Here is an 18,856-nt window from a genome sequence, read left to right as displayed (position 1 = left end):
TTTCTGTATGTATTAAAAACATCTGACAAACACACATAAAAACAGGGCAGCGGATCATGTGAAAATATAATATTTGTGTCATTCTCAACTTTTGGCCATGACTGTACAGATTTGTAAATTACTTCTATTTAAGAATCTGTAGTCTTCTAGTACTTATCAGCTGCTGTATGTCCTGCAGAAAGTGGTATAGATTGTAACGGCGCCGTTCTATCCCTGGGTCAGATTAAAGAGGATGTACCTGATTGTACATCCTCTTTAAAATGTGAAATTTATGGGAGCTATATTTTCACAAAAGCCCAAAAATAGTTTTATACGATGTCCAAAGTACATCCCAAAAGCAAAAAGATCTGGAAGTTTCTTGAAAATAAGGATGGTATTACACGGGCCGATGGGGGCCTGATAATACCAGTAAACGAGCAGCGATCTGCTAGATCGTCGCTCGTTTACTGGACCTATTACACGGCCCAATAATCGTTAAACAAGGGCTGCAGGGACATCGTTACCGATGTCCTTGCAGCCCTTGTTTAAACTACATACATTACCTATCCACGTTCCAGGGCTGCTGCTGCGGTCTTCTTCTCCCCGGGTCCTGCACGTTCTAGCTTCAGAGCGGCCTGTCAGCTGACAGGCCGCTCAGCCAATCATAGGCCGGGACCGCCGCGGCCTGTGATTGGCCAGCGGCCTGTCAGCTGACAGGCCACTCTGAAGCTAGAGCGCGCAGGACCCGGGGAGAAGAAGATCGCCGCAGCAGCCCTGGAACTTGGATGGGTAATGTATATCGTCAGTCAGGCCGGGCACCTCTATTACACGTAGCGGTGCGTGGTCGGCGCCTGACGAAAATAGGTCCAAACCTATAACAACGATCAGGCTGATCGTTGTATTTATTACATGGAGCGATAATCAGCCGAATCGGGCCGATTATCGTTCCGTGTAATAGTACCCTAAGGGAGTTTTTTTTTTCTTTTATAGCCTTTGGCAGTCCAGCCATGATAGGAGTTGTAGTTTTTCATCAGCTGGATAGCCAAGGTTCCCCATTCCTGACCTAAACCATTGTGCACATAAACCCCATCCAGATGCAGAACACTGAACAGCTGAGGCTTTGCTGCAGTTGGATCACATGTTCACTATACCATACAACTTACCTGGAGCAGAGTCAGATGAGGCCGGGAGAGGGGGGTTTGGCCGGGAGTCAGCGGATTATCTAGACAGGATACAATCATTGGCATAGGGTGGATGTAACCGAGACCAGCAAGCAGAGGTCCTGAACACCCGGGGGAGGCATTGCCTAGACTGCATACATTATAAACCGCAGCTGTGTGCAACACTCTAGTAATAAGACGCTAGACCTGCGGCCTTGTTCAGGCCCTGCAGCTCTGGTGAAATCCTGAGATGTCTGGAGATTGCAGGAGGAATTCCTGACTGCCTCAGCATGTCCTGAGCCGCAGCAGAGGACTCCCTGACACCAGCCAACTGCACGAATACACACATAGGTTGTTGGATTTTTTTTTTCCAGGGCCGAGCAGCTAACGCCCAATATGTTTCCTTTTCCCAGATGTCATTTGCAAATGTAAAAAAAAAAATCAGAGCGAGCAGGACTGTAATATATTGAGGGATTCCAGGGGAAAATCGCTGGCTCAGGCCATGTTTACTATTCCTTTCGTCTTGTAACAAGGGATTCCTATGTACCCGGATTTTCCACTTTCCTTTCCAAATGTATTATTGATGTTTTGGGGTTTTTTAAAAAAAATATTTTCAAAATGTTAACTTTTGAATGTTAACGCTAAATTTTTAAAAAAATTTAGTGTATGTTACTAATGGTATATGGACCAAGTTTTATTTACTCACATTAAAGTGTTATTGTAATTTGTGACCGCCTCCTCCTTGGTTCCTTCTCCTCCAGTTCTGATGACGCGAGCGTCCTGCATCCTAAAGTGCTGTAGCCAGGAATAGCGACGCACGCGCATTGACTGAAGTAAGCTTCACTGCTCTTAAATGATTATAGGACACAGGTCACCCATGTCATCAACTGGAAGCCGATATAAAATTATTATTCGAAAGGAGGAGGGACTGAGAGCCGCAACTTCTATTTGACACTTGGGCACACTAATGCTGCGTTTACACGAAGCGATAATTGGCCCGATCATACGATTAACGATGTCGGAGTAACGTTTTTTTTTTTTTTCATAACGATCAGCCGATTTGGCCGATAATCGTTACGTGTAAACGCACCATAAGATTGAACTTTTCTGCTACATGGACGGATGAACTACAGGTACCATATTGAATTGGGTGCTGTGACCTATATAACGCTGTCAGCAAGTCAGGTCAGGTGCTGACAGATTCCCTTTAGGGCACATACTCTATCCGCAGCTGATTTCACGTATGTTCCGGAGGCGGATTAAGGGGCCTGACATTGACACTCGCTGCGAATATGTAATCTCATTGAAAATGACAGATTGGTATCTGCTGCAGCGTGAAATCTGATACGATACGTGTGAATCTAGCATAAAGCAGTATTCCACTCAAACTTTCAATAATTTTTAGATATGCTGTTGACCATGATGAGACTAACAATTCCTTTCATACTTGTTATTATCTGTTCAGTCTCCTTTCCCCGGTTCTGAGCTGCTGCTTTCTGCTGAAGACACAAAATACTGTGTGAGCTTTTCTCTCTTTCTCCCCCTCTCCCCCCTCCCTTCTGAGACAGATGATGTAAACAAGTCCCGGACTGGCTTTATCTGCAACTTTGTAGCATCTTTTTAATGCCAGGAGGATTAATCACGGTGAGTTCATCAATAACTTGACCTTAGATTAACCCTCCCAGCATTACAAAGAAGCTACAATGTTGCGGATAAAGCCTGCCAGGGACTTGTTTACATTAGCCAACTCAGTAGGGAGGGGGGGGGGGGATGGAGAGAAAAGCTTACACACAAATTTTTGTGTCTTCAGCAGAAAGCAGCAGCTCAGAACTGGGGGAAGGAGAATGAATAGATAATAACAAGTGTGGAAGGAATTGTTAGTCTCAGCATTGGCAGCAACATATCAAAAGTTATGTTATTTTATATTATTATTGTTCTTCTTTCCCGTTGCTGAAGCGCAGTTATAGTATTGCCTTTCTTCTTTCTTGTACTGGTTTCTCTTCCACACATGACCGCTGGTGCTATTATTTGCCTCTCTCACTACCTGGCTTTCTTTATATAGCCTGTGTGTACATGGAGCCGGCATCTAGTTACTGGTTGCTAAGCTGGAGGCGGAGGTCCTCTCCCCGCTAACATTAGCCCTCTGACCTGTAAATAATTAATTGTGGATGATAAGTGCGGTAAACCGTGGACATGTGTGGGTTTCTGGCTATGGAGAACGTTGCGGAGCACAGCTGTGTGTATCTATATATCTACACATAGAAGGGCTTATGTATATACTGTATACATTAGGTCCTGTGGTATTTGGCACCGAGATGTCAGCAGCCGATCCTGAGTTGTTTTTCCAATACTTGGAGACACCTTGTCAGCATCTTGCTCTTCCTTATTCCTGAACAATTTGCTGTGTGAACAATGCCCTTCAGGGGTCCTGCCTCCATTGTTCTGAAGGTGGCCCTGAGAGCATGCTGGGAGTTGTAGTTTTACTGCAGAACCCCACACAGCCGCTGTATTTCAGCATTGGCATCTATAGTGATCGGCAGTCAGGGTCCTTTAGCTGTCATTCAGACACTATAATGCGGCCATCTCCCTCATCCTGCTATCTCTGATAACCAGTGCTGCGGTATAAGGTGTAAGTGTTGCTGGTGGTTGATCTCCCTGGAATGCGCTCGGGGCTTTGTGGTCAGAAGAATCCGCTTCTTAGATGAGACCTGACATGATTCGTGCCTATGAAAAGCTCTTGTATGCAATTTAATTGGATTTGATGAGATTCTGGGCCTGTGCCATACCCGCGGCTTCTTAAAGGGAATGCGTCATCAGAAAATGGCCTCTTGCTTAAATTAAGGTTTTATGTTTTAGAATTACATGGTGATGTTTTCCATCTATCTAGATTATATAATAATCCAAAAATGTTGCAGTTTTGGCAGTTTGCATTTTTTGCCTACTAAGCCTAATAATAAGCTGAAACTTTCAGTTCTGTACAGTAAACTTTCCCGCATATTTCAACAGTATATAGATAAGTCAGGATTAGACCAGTCACAATAGGTGATGTTTAGCGCTCCCCAATGCACCATGGCTGCACAGAACATGCTTAGGAATCTCACCCTTAGGCCGAGTTCGCACTGCATTTTTGCAGCCATTTTTTTCCGTCCATTTTATGCAAAAAAAACTGATGCGTTTGTGTGCATCAGTTTTCATCCATTTCCCACTCGCTGCCGCCGCTATTCAGCAGCTAACGGGTGAGTCTGGGGGGGGGCTGCCCGGGTGATCGTTAAATTGTCCGGGTAACCCATAGCATACAGCAGCGGTCTGCTGCCACCACTCCTTTTCCGCGGAGCGACGGCAGCAGATTGCTGCTGTATGAGTCGTTTGTCTTTCAACATGTTTGAAAGACAAACAACAAAACGATCAGCCGACATGAACGATGTCGGCTGATCGTTGCCTTCTATTCTACAGGATTATTAGCGTCCGTAACGGCCGATATCGGCCAAATAAGGCCGATAATCGTTCCGTGGAGTAGGGCCTTTAGAAGTCATTGAGTCCCCTCTAGTCTTTTTTGTTTCTTTTGTCAATGTAGCTGCTGTAAAGCATCTCTCTAAATGCTGTTAGAGCAGAGCAGGAGCCTGGGCAATATGGCTGCCCCCTGTTGAAACTGAAATTGTACTGCATACACAAATATATTTCCCAGCTAGCTTTTGGGTCCTAAAAAAAAGAATAGGAGAATGTTGTAAAGCGAGACTATACCATACAATGGAGCCGCTGGATACACTGGGGAACTCCAACCATTACCCTTAAATTTCTTTTCCAGAGCTGTAAATCTGCTGCTACCCTTCACAAAGCTGTAGACTTTACTTTCTATTGCTTCTATATCACCAACATATTCTACAGCGCTGTTATTATTATTAGTCCCCACAAATGACTTACCCCTCTCCAACACAGAGGCCTGCTATATGTTGTTGGAGTATGGGAGGAAACCTGGGACAAGTTCACATGGATTCTTAGAGAGACTGTTATCTTTGTACAATCTTGTCCTTTGATGGGTGCTGCTGACCCACAACTCTAACAGTGATATAAATATTAAAAAGATGGCTGTCTCCTGCTACCACAAGGGGGAGCTTTATAGGGTTGGGAAAGGAGGACTCAGGCTTTTTCCCATAGTTGGTGGGAGGAGCAAAACTCACAGGCTTTCTCTATGTGTGGAGGAAGCAGGACAACAGGCTTTCTCTATGTGTGGGAGGAGCAGGACTCACAGGCTTTTTCTATGTGTGGTTGGGGGAAGGAGGACTCACAGGCTTTTTCTGTGTGGGGGAAGCAGGACTCACAGGCTTTCTCTATGTGTGGGGGAGCAGGACTCACAGGCTTTCTCTATGTGTGGGAGGAGCAGGACTCACAGGCTTTTTCTATGTGTGGTTGGGGGAAGCAGGACTCACAGGCTTTTTCTGTGTGGGGGAAGCAGGACTCACAGGCTTTCTCTATGTGTGGGGGAGCAGGACTCACAGGCTTTCTCTATGTGTGGGAGGAGCAGGACTCACAGGCTTTTTCTATGTGTGGTTGGGGGAAGGAGGACTCACAGGCTTTTTCTGTGTGGGGGAAGGAGGACTCACAGGCTTTTTCTGTGTGGGGGAAGCAGGACTCACAGGCTTTCTTTATGTGTGGGGGAGCAGGACTCACAGGCTTTCTCTATGTGTGGGGGAGCAGGACTCACAGGCTTTCTCTATGTGTGGCGTGGAGGGGGGTCAGGACTCGCAGGCTTTCTCTATGTGTGGAGGGAAGCAGGACTCGCAGGCTTTCTCTATTTGTGGAGGGAAGCAGGACTCACAGGCTTTCTCTATGTGGGGGGAGCAGGACTCACAGGCTTTCTCTATGTGGGGGGGATGTGGGGGGGAGCAGGACTCACATGCTTTCTCTATGTATAGATAAGGAATTAGGAGTCCTGGCTGCATTTTACATGAATGTACTGGATAAAATCGTAAAAACTTAGAGCTCCTAATTTTTTCGATGGACATTTCTATATGTCTGAATACGTCTTTAATTAAATATTGTAATAGTATACATCTGACTACTATTTTTATCATGATCCAGATGGCATTGGAAAATGGAATAATGTGCACATTGGAGTCTATTAGAACTGACCAACTCTGGAGCAATGTGGAAAGGTTATAAATGAAAATCTAGAGCACAGGTGTCAAACTCAGATCCCCCCCCCCCCCCCCCCCCCCGCTAAAGCTTTGGCTGTCCAGGCATGATCGGAATTGTAGTTTTGCAACAGCTGGAGGCCTGCGTTTGACACCCCTGATCTAGAGGGAAATTAAAGAGGACAGAGGGACTTGGGTCAACAGTAGGAACTGTCCTTCCAAAAGATATAAGGGGAAACTATACATGTGCTCCGTGTCTCCCCCTCTGGTCTATGCTACGGTCAGGTCGGGGCCTCAAAGAGACACTTTAAGACTGGGTAAGAGAGCAGTAAGGTAGGGGCTTTATTAGAGGGGTAACATGGAGCACTTGGGGCCAGTAGAGAATCTGGGGCCCTCTTGTGTGCCTTAGCGGCTTTTGGGACACCTCAAGCACCAGGGTCCAGATATGACTGCCATCCTTGCACTCCTGGTTGGGTAACTGCATGTCCAGTTTTGATGGCTCTTCTTCCTTGTAGTATATGAGCGGAGCCATGTGTCCTCCATTTTCCTCTGATATCACATTCTTCATACAGTCGTATCTCAGGATCCAGCAGCCCATCCTCCCTCTGCCTGGCTCTGCTCCATAATGACCTTATAATGATTAATAAATGTGGTTTTAACCCCCTGTCCCTTCTCTTCTTCTAAAAACTTGTAGCCATGTGTTCTCTATTATATCACCCTGAAATATAGTATTTTACATTTACATGTGTAGGAGCCCATATAAAAGAATGTATGTGGTGCCCCCGACTCCTGGGTTATACGGGTACAGTGCCCATTCCCTCTCAGTAGAGTAGGCACTAATGTTTGTTGTTCAAATTTTTAGTTTTAGGGTACAAACACACACGGCATATACGCTGCGTATTTACTGCTGTGATACGCAGCAGATTAGATCTAAATAACTGAACACAGTATCAAATCTGCTGCGTATCTGCTGTGTGTGTGTTTGTACCCTTAGGGTGCGTTCACACCTACAGGATCCGCAGCAGATCTGCAGCAGATTTGATGGTGCAGATTTGATGCTGTGTTCAGTTATTTAAATGAGATCTGCTGCGGATCTGCTGCTGATCTGCAGCAGAAAATCAGCTGCCGATCTGGTAAGCGTAAACGTACCCTAAGGGTTATTTAAATGAAATCTGCTGCAGAAAATCAGCTGCAGATCCTGTAGGTGTGAACACACCATTAAGGGTACTCTAGTGAAAAAAAATTGTTGTTGGATCAACTGGTGTCAGAAAGTTTTATAAATTTGTAAAATACTTCTAGTTAAAGGAGACCTGTCGAGGACCCCGCGCCGGGGTGACAGGCTCCCGACCCCCAGCTAGATCCCCTTATAGTTACCGCATGTCGCCGAGTCCCGCTGCCGGAGCCGATCCCGGGACGGAGATATCCCGGTGAGAAGCCGGCGCGCGCGCTGTGGAGATGGGTCCAGCGTCCATAGAGAATGAATGGAGCTGGACTCATCTCTGCTGCACGCGCACGGCTCCATTCATTCTCTATGGATGCCGGACCCATCTGGACAGCGCGTGCGCCGGCTTCTCACTCGGCGACATGCGGTAACTATAAGGGGATCTAGCTGGGGGTCGGGAGCCTGTCACCCCGGTGCGGGGGGTGACAGGTCTCCTTTAAAAATCTCTTTCCAGTCTCACACAGTGCTCTCTGCTTCCACCTCTGTCCATGTCAGGAACTGCTCAGAGCAGGAGATGTTTTCTATGGGGATTTCCTGACATGGACAGAGATGGCAGCAGAGAGCACTCTGTCAGACTGGAAAGATGCCGCATCCCTTCCTTGTGTTACTTATCTGAGATGTTAAGGCCGAGTGTAAAGATTTCAGGGAGGACAGAAGGAAGCTCAATGTCTGAACTTCTTCAAGCAGCAACCTGTAAACTTGGCCCCTGAGGAATTACATGGGGGTTCTTCATGGAAGAACAAAGCTGTGTAATAATCCAAGTCAGGTAGAGGCTTTCTTCCGCTGCATGCTCTGCCAAGTTGAGTGTGCATGTGCATGAAGCCAGCTGCTAGGTCACAGCTATTTTATATGTATGGCAAGCTTTACACAAACCTAGCGTCCTATGGGAACAAGTCTCCGGTCATGTCATGTCTTAGTAGATGTTTTGCTATCGGACCCCCTTGCGTGCTTTACCTGGTGCGGAAAATGTGGAGTCTGGAAAAAAATTCTAAACGCGTCATGTAATAATTCAGTCCAGCAGTGAGCACACTTCAGGTTGGGCTGGATTGTTCCACTGTGTAGCATCTGGGATTGTTGGCAGAGGTGCGGGAATTTCCCATCCGGTATTGGCGGGGGTGCTATAAGAAAGAATTGCAGAATACATGTGAGCTGAGAATTCGTTACATGAGCGATGTGTTTCTTATGAGTCCATGGGCAAGTAAGGATAACAAGGCCCCATATGGAAGTCATAGAGGAGGGCTTCCCTGCTTGGGTCATCCAGTCCTGAAGCTCCCATTGACTTCAATAGTAGCTTCTGAGTCCCTCCTTATAAGCGTGTTTCCCCATCACTATTGATGTCTATGGGAGCAAGGTGACAGTGACACGCTTTTTGGACACAGATAATCAGCCAATTTCTGAATCCAAAAAGGTTCATGTCTTACCCATGTGAATATACCTTTTAGACATGAAAAAAAGCAGTTTTTGGGACTTTTTTTTTTGTAAATGGACAATTTTGGTCCACATAGGAACATAGCCTTAGCCTTAGTTCACATGTAGTATTTTGGTTGTCATTTTTAGTAACAACCAGGAGTGGGACCAAGACAGAGAACAACTTGAGGATTCTTTTTTGTGTTTTGGACCCACTACTGGTTTTGGCCTAAAGTACTAAACATGCTACTGACTGACTATGTATGAACCCAGCCATAGAAAGAGCTGAGAATGATCAGAAAGAACAGCTCTTCTCTGGAAGCCTCAGAACGATTTACTCTAAAATGTGATTAATGTGGTCTGGAAAGTCTAATAATGTGGGGCTGGGCCTAGTTATCGTCGCATTAACTTGATAATGCAGCAAGTGGTTGAAGGGTGGGGGAGGCACCTGCTCCTACCGAAAGGCTGTAAGGGGTTCACTGGGGGAAAATCGTATTCAACCAGTGTCAGAAAGCTATGTAGATTTCAAAATTACTCCCTAAAAAAACTCAAGTCTTCTAGTACTTATCAACTGCTGTATGTCCTACAGGAATTGTATTCTTTCCAGTCTGACACAGAGCTCTCTGCTGCCACCTTTGTCCATGTCAGGAACTGTCCAGAGCAGCAGAGGCTTTCTATGGGGATTTGCTACTGCTCTGGACAGTTCCTGACATGGACAGAGGTGGCAGCAGAGCACTGTGTCAGACTGGAGAGAATACACCACTTCCTGCAGGACATACAGCAGCTGAAAAGTACTGGGAGACTTGAGATTGTGTTTTTTTTATCTTAAGTGAGTAATGTTCAAATCTGTATAACTATCTGACACTAGTTGATTTTAATTTAATATATTTTAATAAATTTAATATAGATCACCTTTCAGCCGTTATCCTCAATATCATTAGGTTTGGTTCTTGTGACTGCTGTAAAGAATCTCTCTATATACTGTTGACCTGAAGAAAGATGGCTCTCATAAAACAAAAAAATCTATAATCCTAAAATCAAAAGAACACTCCCCAATAGCTGGTGTATAGTCTCAGGGTTCCTTGTAGTCAGCTTTGTGTTTGTGGTATATAGGCTCCATGTGGTCAGCTTTGTGTATGTGGTATATAGAGGCTCCATGTAGTCAGCTTTGTGTATGTGGTATATAGCTCCATGTAGTCAGCTTTGTGTATGTGGTATATAGAGGGTCCATGTAGTCAGCTTTGTGTTTGTGGTATATAGGCTCCATGTAGTCAGCTTTGTGTATGTGGTATATAGGCTCCATGTAGTCAGCTTTGTGTATGTGGTATATAGAGGCTCCATGTAGTCAGCTTTGTGTATGTGGTATATAGCTCCATGTAGTCAGCTTTGTGTATGTTGTATATAGCTCAATGTAGTCAGCTTTGTGTATGTGGTATATAGGCTCCATGTAGTCAGCTTTGTGTATGTGGTATATAGAGGCTCCATGTAGTCAGCTTTGTGTTTGTGGTATATAGGCTCCATGTAGTCAGCTTTGTGTATGTGGTATATAGGCTCCATGTAGTCAGCTTTGTGTATGTGGTATATAGAGGCTCCATGTGGTCAGCTTTGTGTATGTGGTATATAGGCTCCATGTAGTCAGCTTTGTGTATGTGGTATATAGGCTCCATGTAGTCAGCTTTGTGTATGTGGTATATAGGCTCCATGTAGTCAGCTTTGTGTATGTGGTATATAGGCTCCATGTAGTCAGCTTTGTGTATGTGGTATATAGGCTCCATGTAGTCAGCTTTATGTATGTTGTATATAGCTCAATGTAGTCAGCTTTGTGTATGTGGTATATAGTCTCCATGTGGTCAGCTTTGTGTATGTGGTATATAGGCTCCATGTAGTCAGCTTTGTGTATGTGGTATATAGGCTCCATGTAGTCAGCTTTGTGTATGTGGTATATAGAGGCTCCATGTGGTCAGCTTTGTGTATGTGGTATATAGGCTCCATGTAGTCCGCTTTGTGTATGTGGTATATAGGCTCCATGTAGTCAGCTTTGTGTATGTGGTATATAGAGGCTCCATGTGGTCAGCTTTGTGTATGTGGTATATAGTCTCCATGTGGTCAGCTTTGTGTATGTGGTATATAGTCTCCATGTGGTCAGCTTTGTGTATGTGGTATATAGAGGCTCCATGTAGTCAGCTTTGTGTATGTGGTATATAGTCTCCATGTAGTCAGCTTTGTGTATGTGGTATATAGGCTCCATGTAGTCAGCTTTGTGTATGTGGTATATAGGCTCCATGTAGTCAGCTTTGTGTATGTGGTATATAGGCTCCATGTAGTCAGCTTTGTGTATGTGGTATATAGAGGCTCCATGTAGTCAGCTTTGTGTATGTGGTATATAGGCTCCATGTAGTCAGCTTTGTGTATGTGGTATATAGGCTCCATGTAGTCAGCTTTGTGTATGTGGTATATAGCTCCATGTAGTCAGCTTTGTGTATGTTGTATATAGCTCAATGTAGTCAGCTTTGTGTATGTGGTATATAGTCTCCATGTGGTCAGCTTTGTGTATGTGGTATATAGAGGCTCCATGTAGTCAGCTTTGTGTATGTGGTATATAGTCTCCATGTGGTCAGCTTTCTGTATGTGGTATATAGGCTCCATGTAGTCAGCTTTGTGTATGTGGTATATATAGGCTCCATGTAGTCAGCTTTGTGTATGTGGTATATAGCTTCATGTAGTCAGCTTTGTGTATGTGGTATATAGTCTCCATGTGGTCAGCTTTGTGTATGTGGTATATAGAGGCTCCATGTGGTCAGCTTTGTTTATGTGGTATATAGAGGCTCCATGTGGTCAGACCCTTCACCTGCCTGTAGTCCCATCAGTGTTCGGTTGGACCTGGGTTCTCTCCCTGGTTTCTGGCTCTGGTCGCCCTCCATGGAGCGGCACCTCCCGGCTGTCATCTTGTATATAGACCCCCCCCCCCCCCCACACACACACACATCTGTGTCTCCTATAAACATCCAGCACATGTACCGTATTACACTGAACAGCATTGGGAGGGCTGGTGTCAAATGCGTTGGGCAGTCGGCTCAGTTCTTGTTTTTTTGGCAGAAGGTTCAGAGCAGGAATGTAATAGAGAATGACAGATATGAGATGATTCATGGATTGTGCATTGAACCTTCCAGGTCTTATCTTCATGTGAATGATGCATCGTCAGCTCTGCAGGACATTGGTCGGGTGTTCTTCCAATATGTCAGCCATGACTGCGGTGAATGCAGTTACACAGGGTGTACAATGTGCAATTATTCTCTGTTATCAGCCATCTCAGGCTGAGGTAAGGCTGGCTGTGATGTTACACAATGTACTCTCACCTAAAAGCATGCCCACAAGAATCCCGCAGAGCATGACCCCTTCTTCAGATGTATTTTAGATAGTTGCTGGCCGTACATTCTTCCAGTCATCATTTATCTCTTACCTTCATGTATACGTGCACACTCTGCTTGGCTGATCGGACATTTATTCTGAATGGGAAGGAGATAGGCAAGGGTCCTGGACATAACGTCAGGAGGTCTCATACATACTAAATGGTTTTAGTCCATGTGTAACGCCGGAAATATTGCAGTACTCCTGTACTTAACCCTGTTCATGTTATTGTATGGACCTGGTCGGGGTTCCGCCTTATTTGCCCAGTATCCGTATTCAGTATCTCCTGTATTCCGTGGCGCTAACCACTAGTCGTCCATTTATAAAGTGGTTGCCTTCTTTCATGGGAATTAATGTATATAGCGGTATTATTATGAGTTCGTAAAAGAAGTACAGTGGTATCTTCCGCATCATAGCAGATCCTCTTCAGGCTGGGACTTGCATCAGGGGACAGGACTGTGGAGATAATCTCTTCATAGCTGTAAACCTTCTCTCCCTGGACAGAGAGTGCTGCATGTATGTGCCCACATCTGCCCTGCTCATTCCTTCATGCTGCCTGCAGTCTCTTTCAGTCCTTGTGTTTCCCATCCTCTCCATTCCTGCTATAATGTGCCTGCACTTAACTCAGCTATACACACTGCTGCTATAATGTGCCTGCACTTACACTCAGCTAAACACACTGCTGCTATAATGTGCCTGCACTTACACTCAGCCATTCACTGCTTTATAGAAAAGTTTCTGTCACTGTCCTCCTGCACAGCTCTGTGATTCTCACTTCCTGATTGGTCCATGCTGAACACACCCCCTTCCTCATTGCTATCATGTGACCACACTGACCTCTGGCAGCAGCCCTGCTTCTCCATTTTGCCTGTTGCATTATGGGGGATCTGCAGTTCCATCCTGTATCTAAAAACTGCTGCTGTTTTTTCAGGTTTATGCTCTTGCTATACATTATACTCCCCATGCTGGTTGCCAATTGTGGAACCGATTGTCTTCATATCAGTGATTTTTTTATGGGAAAATTTGCTTTGGTTTAAGAGTGGATTTGGATTACAAGCACGGTCCCAGAACAAATTATGCTCGTAATCCAAGGCAACACTGTATTATTTTAATTCTGTATATAATCTGGGCAATATATTATATAGTCATTATTATCGGCACTATATGGCAGTGTTGTGTGCTTTATTCCGCAGTATTATATTGGCACTTTATGGTGGTGTTATGTGTGCTTTATTTGGAAGTGTTATCTTAACACTTTATGGTGGTAGGTGTGCTTTATATGGCAATATTATGTGTGCTTTATTTGGCAGCATTAGCATTATATGGCAGTATTATGTGTTCTTAATTTGGAAGTAGTATCATAGCACTTTATGGTGCTATTATGTGTGCTGTATTTGGAAGTATTATCTTAGCATGATATGGCAGTATTATGTGTGCTGTATTTGGAAGTATTATCTAAGCATTATATGGCAGTATTATGTGTGCTTTATTTGGCAGTATGAACTTAGCATTATATTGCAGTATTATGTGTGCTTTATTTGGCAGTATTATGTTAGCACTGTATGGCAGTATTATGTGTGCTTTTATTTGGCAGTATTATCTTTGCACTATATGGTGGTATTATGTGTGCTTTTATTTGGCAGTATTATCTTAGCACTATATGGCAGTACTATGTGTGCTTTTGTTTGGCAGTATAACCTTAGCATTATATGGCAGTATTATGTGTGCTTTATTTGGCAGTATTATGTTAGCACTGCATGGCAGTATTATGTGTGCTTTATTTGGCAGTATTATGTTAGCACTATATGGCAGTATTATGTGTGCTTTATTTGGCAGTATTACCATAGCATTATATGGCAGTATTATGTGTGCTTTTATTTGGCAGTATTGTCTGCACTATATGGTGGTATTAGGTGTGCTTTTATTTGGCAGTATTATCTTTGCACTATATGGTGGTATTTTGTTGGCTGAAATAAGATCAGAGGATCTGGGCATTGCCTGATTCAGCTAGTAATCCGTATGATTCAGCTATGACTGTCATCAGCACTAAATCCAGAATGGCCACATCGCATGTAGGACACATGAATCATGTCGCCATCTATGTTACGTGCCGTTGTTGCATCAAGAGTAGGTGAAACCCCAGACTGGTGGGAGTCTTATAAGTGTGGATTGTGATTAAAAAGGTTTTCCCGGCTTAAGTTATTCTGTATCCAGTGGATGGAGGATAACCAGATGATGGCGGTTCTTACCGCTGGGACCCCCCATATCTATAGAAGAGTGGAGGTCTGCCCCCCAGTTGGAGTACACTACACATACACATGCAGGGATTTTGGGAGCAGTGACACCAGGACCCTTGTATACTTACTACAGCATAGTGCTAGAAATGACATCTGACAAATGGGGGGCATTTGTTGCTTTGGGGTCCAGGAACTTCCTGCTGTATCCTTGAATATGGGCCATAATCCAGTTAAAAGCCGGAACATTGTGGGAATGACTGCAAGTGTTAGGAGATAAGTTATGCAATTCCCTAATATAATCCATAGGTGGAGACGGACTTTATAATTGCTCATTAGTTAATTTACTTGAGAAACGTGAATCAGCTCCTTATCCTAAAGAGTGTACTCTCGTAAGGCTCTGTGCACACAGCGCTCAGGACTTCTGCTCCTATTGCTTCATACATCGTGTAGTGGCCATGTGTGATTACAATGCTCTCTGCTGCCACCTCTGTCTATGTCAGGAACTGTCCAGAGCAGTAGCAAATCCCCATAGAAAACCTCTCCTGCTTTGGACAGTTCCGGACAAAAACAGAGGTGGCAGCAGAGAGCAGACTGGAAATAATACACCACTTCCTGGAGGACATACAGCAGCTGATAAGTACAGGAAGACAGGATTTTTTTTTTCTAAAGTAAAGTAAATTACAGATTTGTATAACTTTACGACACTAGTTCATTTGAAAGAAAAAAAATCACCAGAGTGAGTACCCCGTCATGTCCTATATCGGCTTGTTATCCCCTATCCATAGCATAATGGATAACAAGGTAATGACTGGGGGTCCGACTGCTGGGACCCATACTGATCCTGAGAATGGGGGAAAACAGGCTGACATGGGAATACACCTTTAAGGCAGATTAAGTAATTTTGCTCTGATGAAAGACCTAAAAACACGCAGTGTGTACCTTAGAAGACAATTCATGTGGCTGATCTGGGGTCCTGGAGGGACTAGGGCTGGTTCATCCTATAAACTTCTCTATCAGGTGCTCATAACTCGTGAGGCTCTCCGCTCTGCAAAGAAACTGCTCTGCAAACAGGCAAGCGAGGCAGGAGGAGGCCCGAGGGCTGTTTCTTTTGTATTAGTTTAGTATCCAGGCTGTTATACAATGATATTCTTTATTATTATACAGTAATGTTACGGCTATAACTATCTGGTTAGTCCCATAGACTCCTCTTTAACATTTGTCTAGTGTTGTCACCTCTTGTTGGCTGATAAGAGAGGAAAATGCATCCTGACAGCCCCCACCCCCGCCCCCCCACCTATTTCCTTCCTGCCAGTCAGCTGATACCCCAGCTCTGGCTTACTACATGTGCCATCTATTCCCACCTGCCTGCTCTGTATAACAATACAACGCTGCATATACACACAGGCCCATATCATCATGGCATATAAGATGCCTGCACTGTCTCCAGTGTGTGCTATCATTTCTTACAAAGTATTAAGGTGACTGATTGATCTTTGTCCCCTGCAGGAATGGAGGCCGGCTCGGTGGTACGCGCTATGTTTGACTTTAGCCCCAGTGTGTCGGAGGAGCTGACACTCTTTGCTGGAGACGTTATTGAAGTTCTGGGTTCGATAGATGAATTTTGGCTATTGGGGAATAAAGAAGGGATCACAGGTACAGTCCTCTCTTTTATATTCACACATATATATATATATATATATATATATATATATATATATATATATATATATATATATATATAATATACTTCTATATTATATATAATATATATTACATTTTGTCTTCTAATGCATTGATACTCCCGGAATATAACATTAGGAGGGGGTCAGTCTACACAGCAGGCTTTTCTGCTTACAGTAGAGTTGTGTTTTGCATTATAGATAAATGTAGTTATATACATAAGTAATTATTTTGCCAGTATCAATTTGGAAGCCCAGAAATTCCTATTATTGTAGTTCCATCTATGGCCACCAGATGGTGCACTGTGTAAACTATATTTCTCTTATTCCTGCATTCCCAGGACTCTAGTATTTTATATCATGAAGTCAATAATAATCATAATAATAATAAAAATCATAATAATACTATTTATTTATTTATAAGACATCCTTAATTCCAGAGCGCTATACAAGCGATAGGGGTTAACAAAGAAACAGGAAAATTACAAGATGAAAACACATTGGAGACCAATGGGACCTGTTACAAAAACAGATTTTTAAAAAATTTAAAATTTATTAAGCTTTATTTACACAAAAATAGGTCAATCCCTTTTCCTCTTTACCCATACATTTAGTTTTCTACATAGTATCACCATACATAGCAGTGCTGAAATAATACTAATATAATAGCTCCATGTATAATCTTATAACAGCTCTCTATAAACTGCACAATTTGTGGTGGGCACATGCCAAGTCAGCTGATGTGCTCTGTAAGACCCCACAGCATGCCCCAAGGCCGTCTATAATGTATAGTTTGTGTACTTGTGTGATTTAGAATAGTTAGTTTTCTGACTGTGTTCCTTCCATGTCTATAGGGCAGTTTCCTTTAAGTTTTGTGGAGGCGCTGACCATCCCGACTATGAAACATGGAGAAAAACTATACGTCAGTATAAGTGACTTTACTTCTCATGAGCCTGGAGCCCTCTGCCTCCAAAGAGGTAAAGATTTTATCCAATGTATTCATTTGTTAGATTTTTTTTTGTCCAGTTACTTTATTGTAAAAGCAGCACCACCCCTGTTCTCAGGTTGTGTGTGATATTACAATTCAGGTCTATTCACTTCAGTGGAACTGAGCTGCAAAATCCACCTCCAAACTGAGGACAGGAGTAGTGCTGTTTTTTTTTTTTTTTTCAAAGGGAAAAATAATAATAAAAAGCAGCTCTCCTGCAGAAGAAAAAGAACTTGCTCTATAGTGCTACCTGTTGGAGGCTGTTAAAGGGGTATTATCCCCCAAGAGCTAAAAAAATGTAATGCTCCCAAACCTAGCTGGCCTTACTCACCAAGTCCCCCTGAGTATTTTGAGCCGTCTCCCGTCTTTCTAGCTGCTGCCTTTCCTGAGTTACAAGTTTTTATAGAAGCCGATCTATATCCAAGATAGAAAACTACATATCCCATCATGCAATGCTTCTGCCTGATGATGGTGAAGTAGCAGAGCTGAAACAATGAAGGAGATGATGACAGTGTAGCAGAGCTGAGTTGGCGGGGACGGTGTAGCAGAGCTGAGTTGGCGGGGACGGTGTAGCAGAGCTGAGTTGGCGGGAGACGGTGTAGCAGAGCTGAGTTGGGGGGGGACGGTGTAGCAGAGCTGAGTTGGCGGGAGACGGTGTAGCAGAGCTGAGTTGGGGGGGGACGGTGTAGCAGAGCTGAGTTGGGGGGGGGGGACGGTGTAGCAGAGCTGAGTTGGGGGGGGGGGACGGTGTAACAGAGCTGAGTTGGGGGGGGAGACGGTGTAGCAGAGCTGAGTTGGGGGGGGAGACGGTGTAGCAGAGCTGAGTTGGGGGGGGGACGGTGTAGCAGAGCTGAGTTGGGGGGGGACGGTGTAGCAGAGCTGAGTTGGGGCGGGGACTGTGTAGCAGAGCTGAGTTGGGGGGGGGACGGTGTAGCTGAGTTGGGGGGGGGGGGACGTGGGCGATCGCGGGCGTCGGAGCCCGCCGTGGGCGATCGCGGGTGGCGGAGCTAGTCGCGGGCGATCGTCGGGGGGTGGCGGCTGCCGCGGGTGAGTGAGGGATGCCACGGGTGATGGGGGGGGGGGGCTGTGTGCTGCGGGTGAGTGCTGGACGGTGCGCCGGGTGGCTGCTGTTAGAGAGGGAGACAGTGATTAGCACAGCTGTAACAGCAGCCGCCCCATCAGTGTTCTCAGTCACTTCACTGTGCTGGGACTGAGAACACGTGATGCCGTCTCGGAGGGTGGGGGCCAGGAGCAGGGAGCGTGTCGGGTTGGACTGAGGTCTGATGATTCTATGCAATCCGTGGGGGTGAATAATAATAATAATAATAATATTTATTTGTATAGCGCCAACAGATTCCGCAGCGCTTATTTAAATATATAAATACATTACAGGTTATATATTAAATTATACAATGAATAAATTACAATAACAAATTAGTGACCTGCTCTCAAGAGCTTACAGGCTAGGATGACTGGGAGTAACACGAGAGGCATCAAGTGCTTTATTTGTCAATGTTCCAGTCATTGTACATGAAATCTCTAAGTGCCTATAGGTGACTGGGCGAGCCAGTCACATGCCATTTTCTAAGCTCCGATAACAAGGACAGTGTAACTAGCACCAAAGAAGTTATAGAGAGGGGATAG

At 44.5% G+C, this 18,856-nt stretch overlaps 1 protein-coding gene across 2 annotated transcripts in view; it reads left to right on the top strand.

Moving 5' to 3' along the window:
* Positions 1-18,856, top strand: part of DNMBP (dynamin binding protein) — an 85,934-nt gene that overhangs the window by 18,905 nt on the left and 48,173 nt on the right. For both annotated transcript variants that reach the window (XM_069980013.1, XM_069980014.1), the window contains exons 2-3: positions 16,052-16,198; positions 17,079-17,201. In XM_069980013.1, coding sequence (XP_069836114.1) covers positions 16,054-16,198; positions 17,079-17,201 — 268 coding nt within the window. In that variant the 5' untranslated portion in view covers positions 16,052-16,053. The remainder of the gene's footprint in view (positions 1-16,051; positions 16,199-17,078; positions 17,202-18,856) is intronic.

This window comes from Dendropsophus ebraccatus, chromosome 8 (genome assembly GCF_027789765.1).
Source record: "Dendropsophus ebraccatus isolate aDenEbr1 chromosome 8, aDenEbr1.pat, whole genome shotgun sequence".
Classification (NCBI taxonomy): Eukaryota; Metazoa; Chordata; class Amphibia; order Anura; family Hylidae; genus Dendropsophus; species Dendropsophus ebraccatus.
The sequence above is the reverse complement of the archived record's forward strand: the minus strand, read 5'-3'. Positions and strand labels throughout refer to the sequence as shown.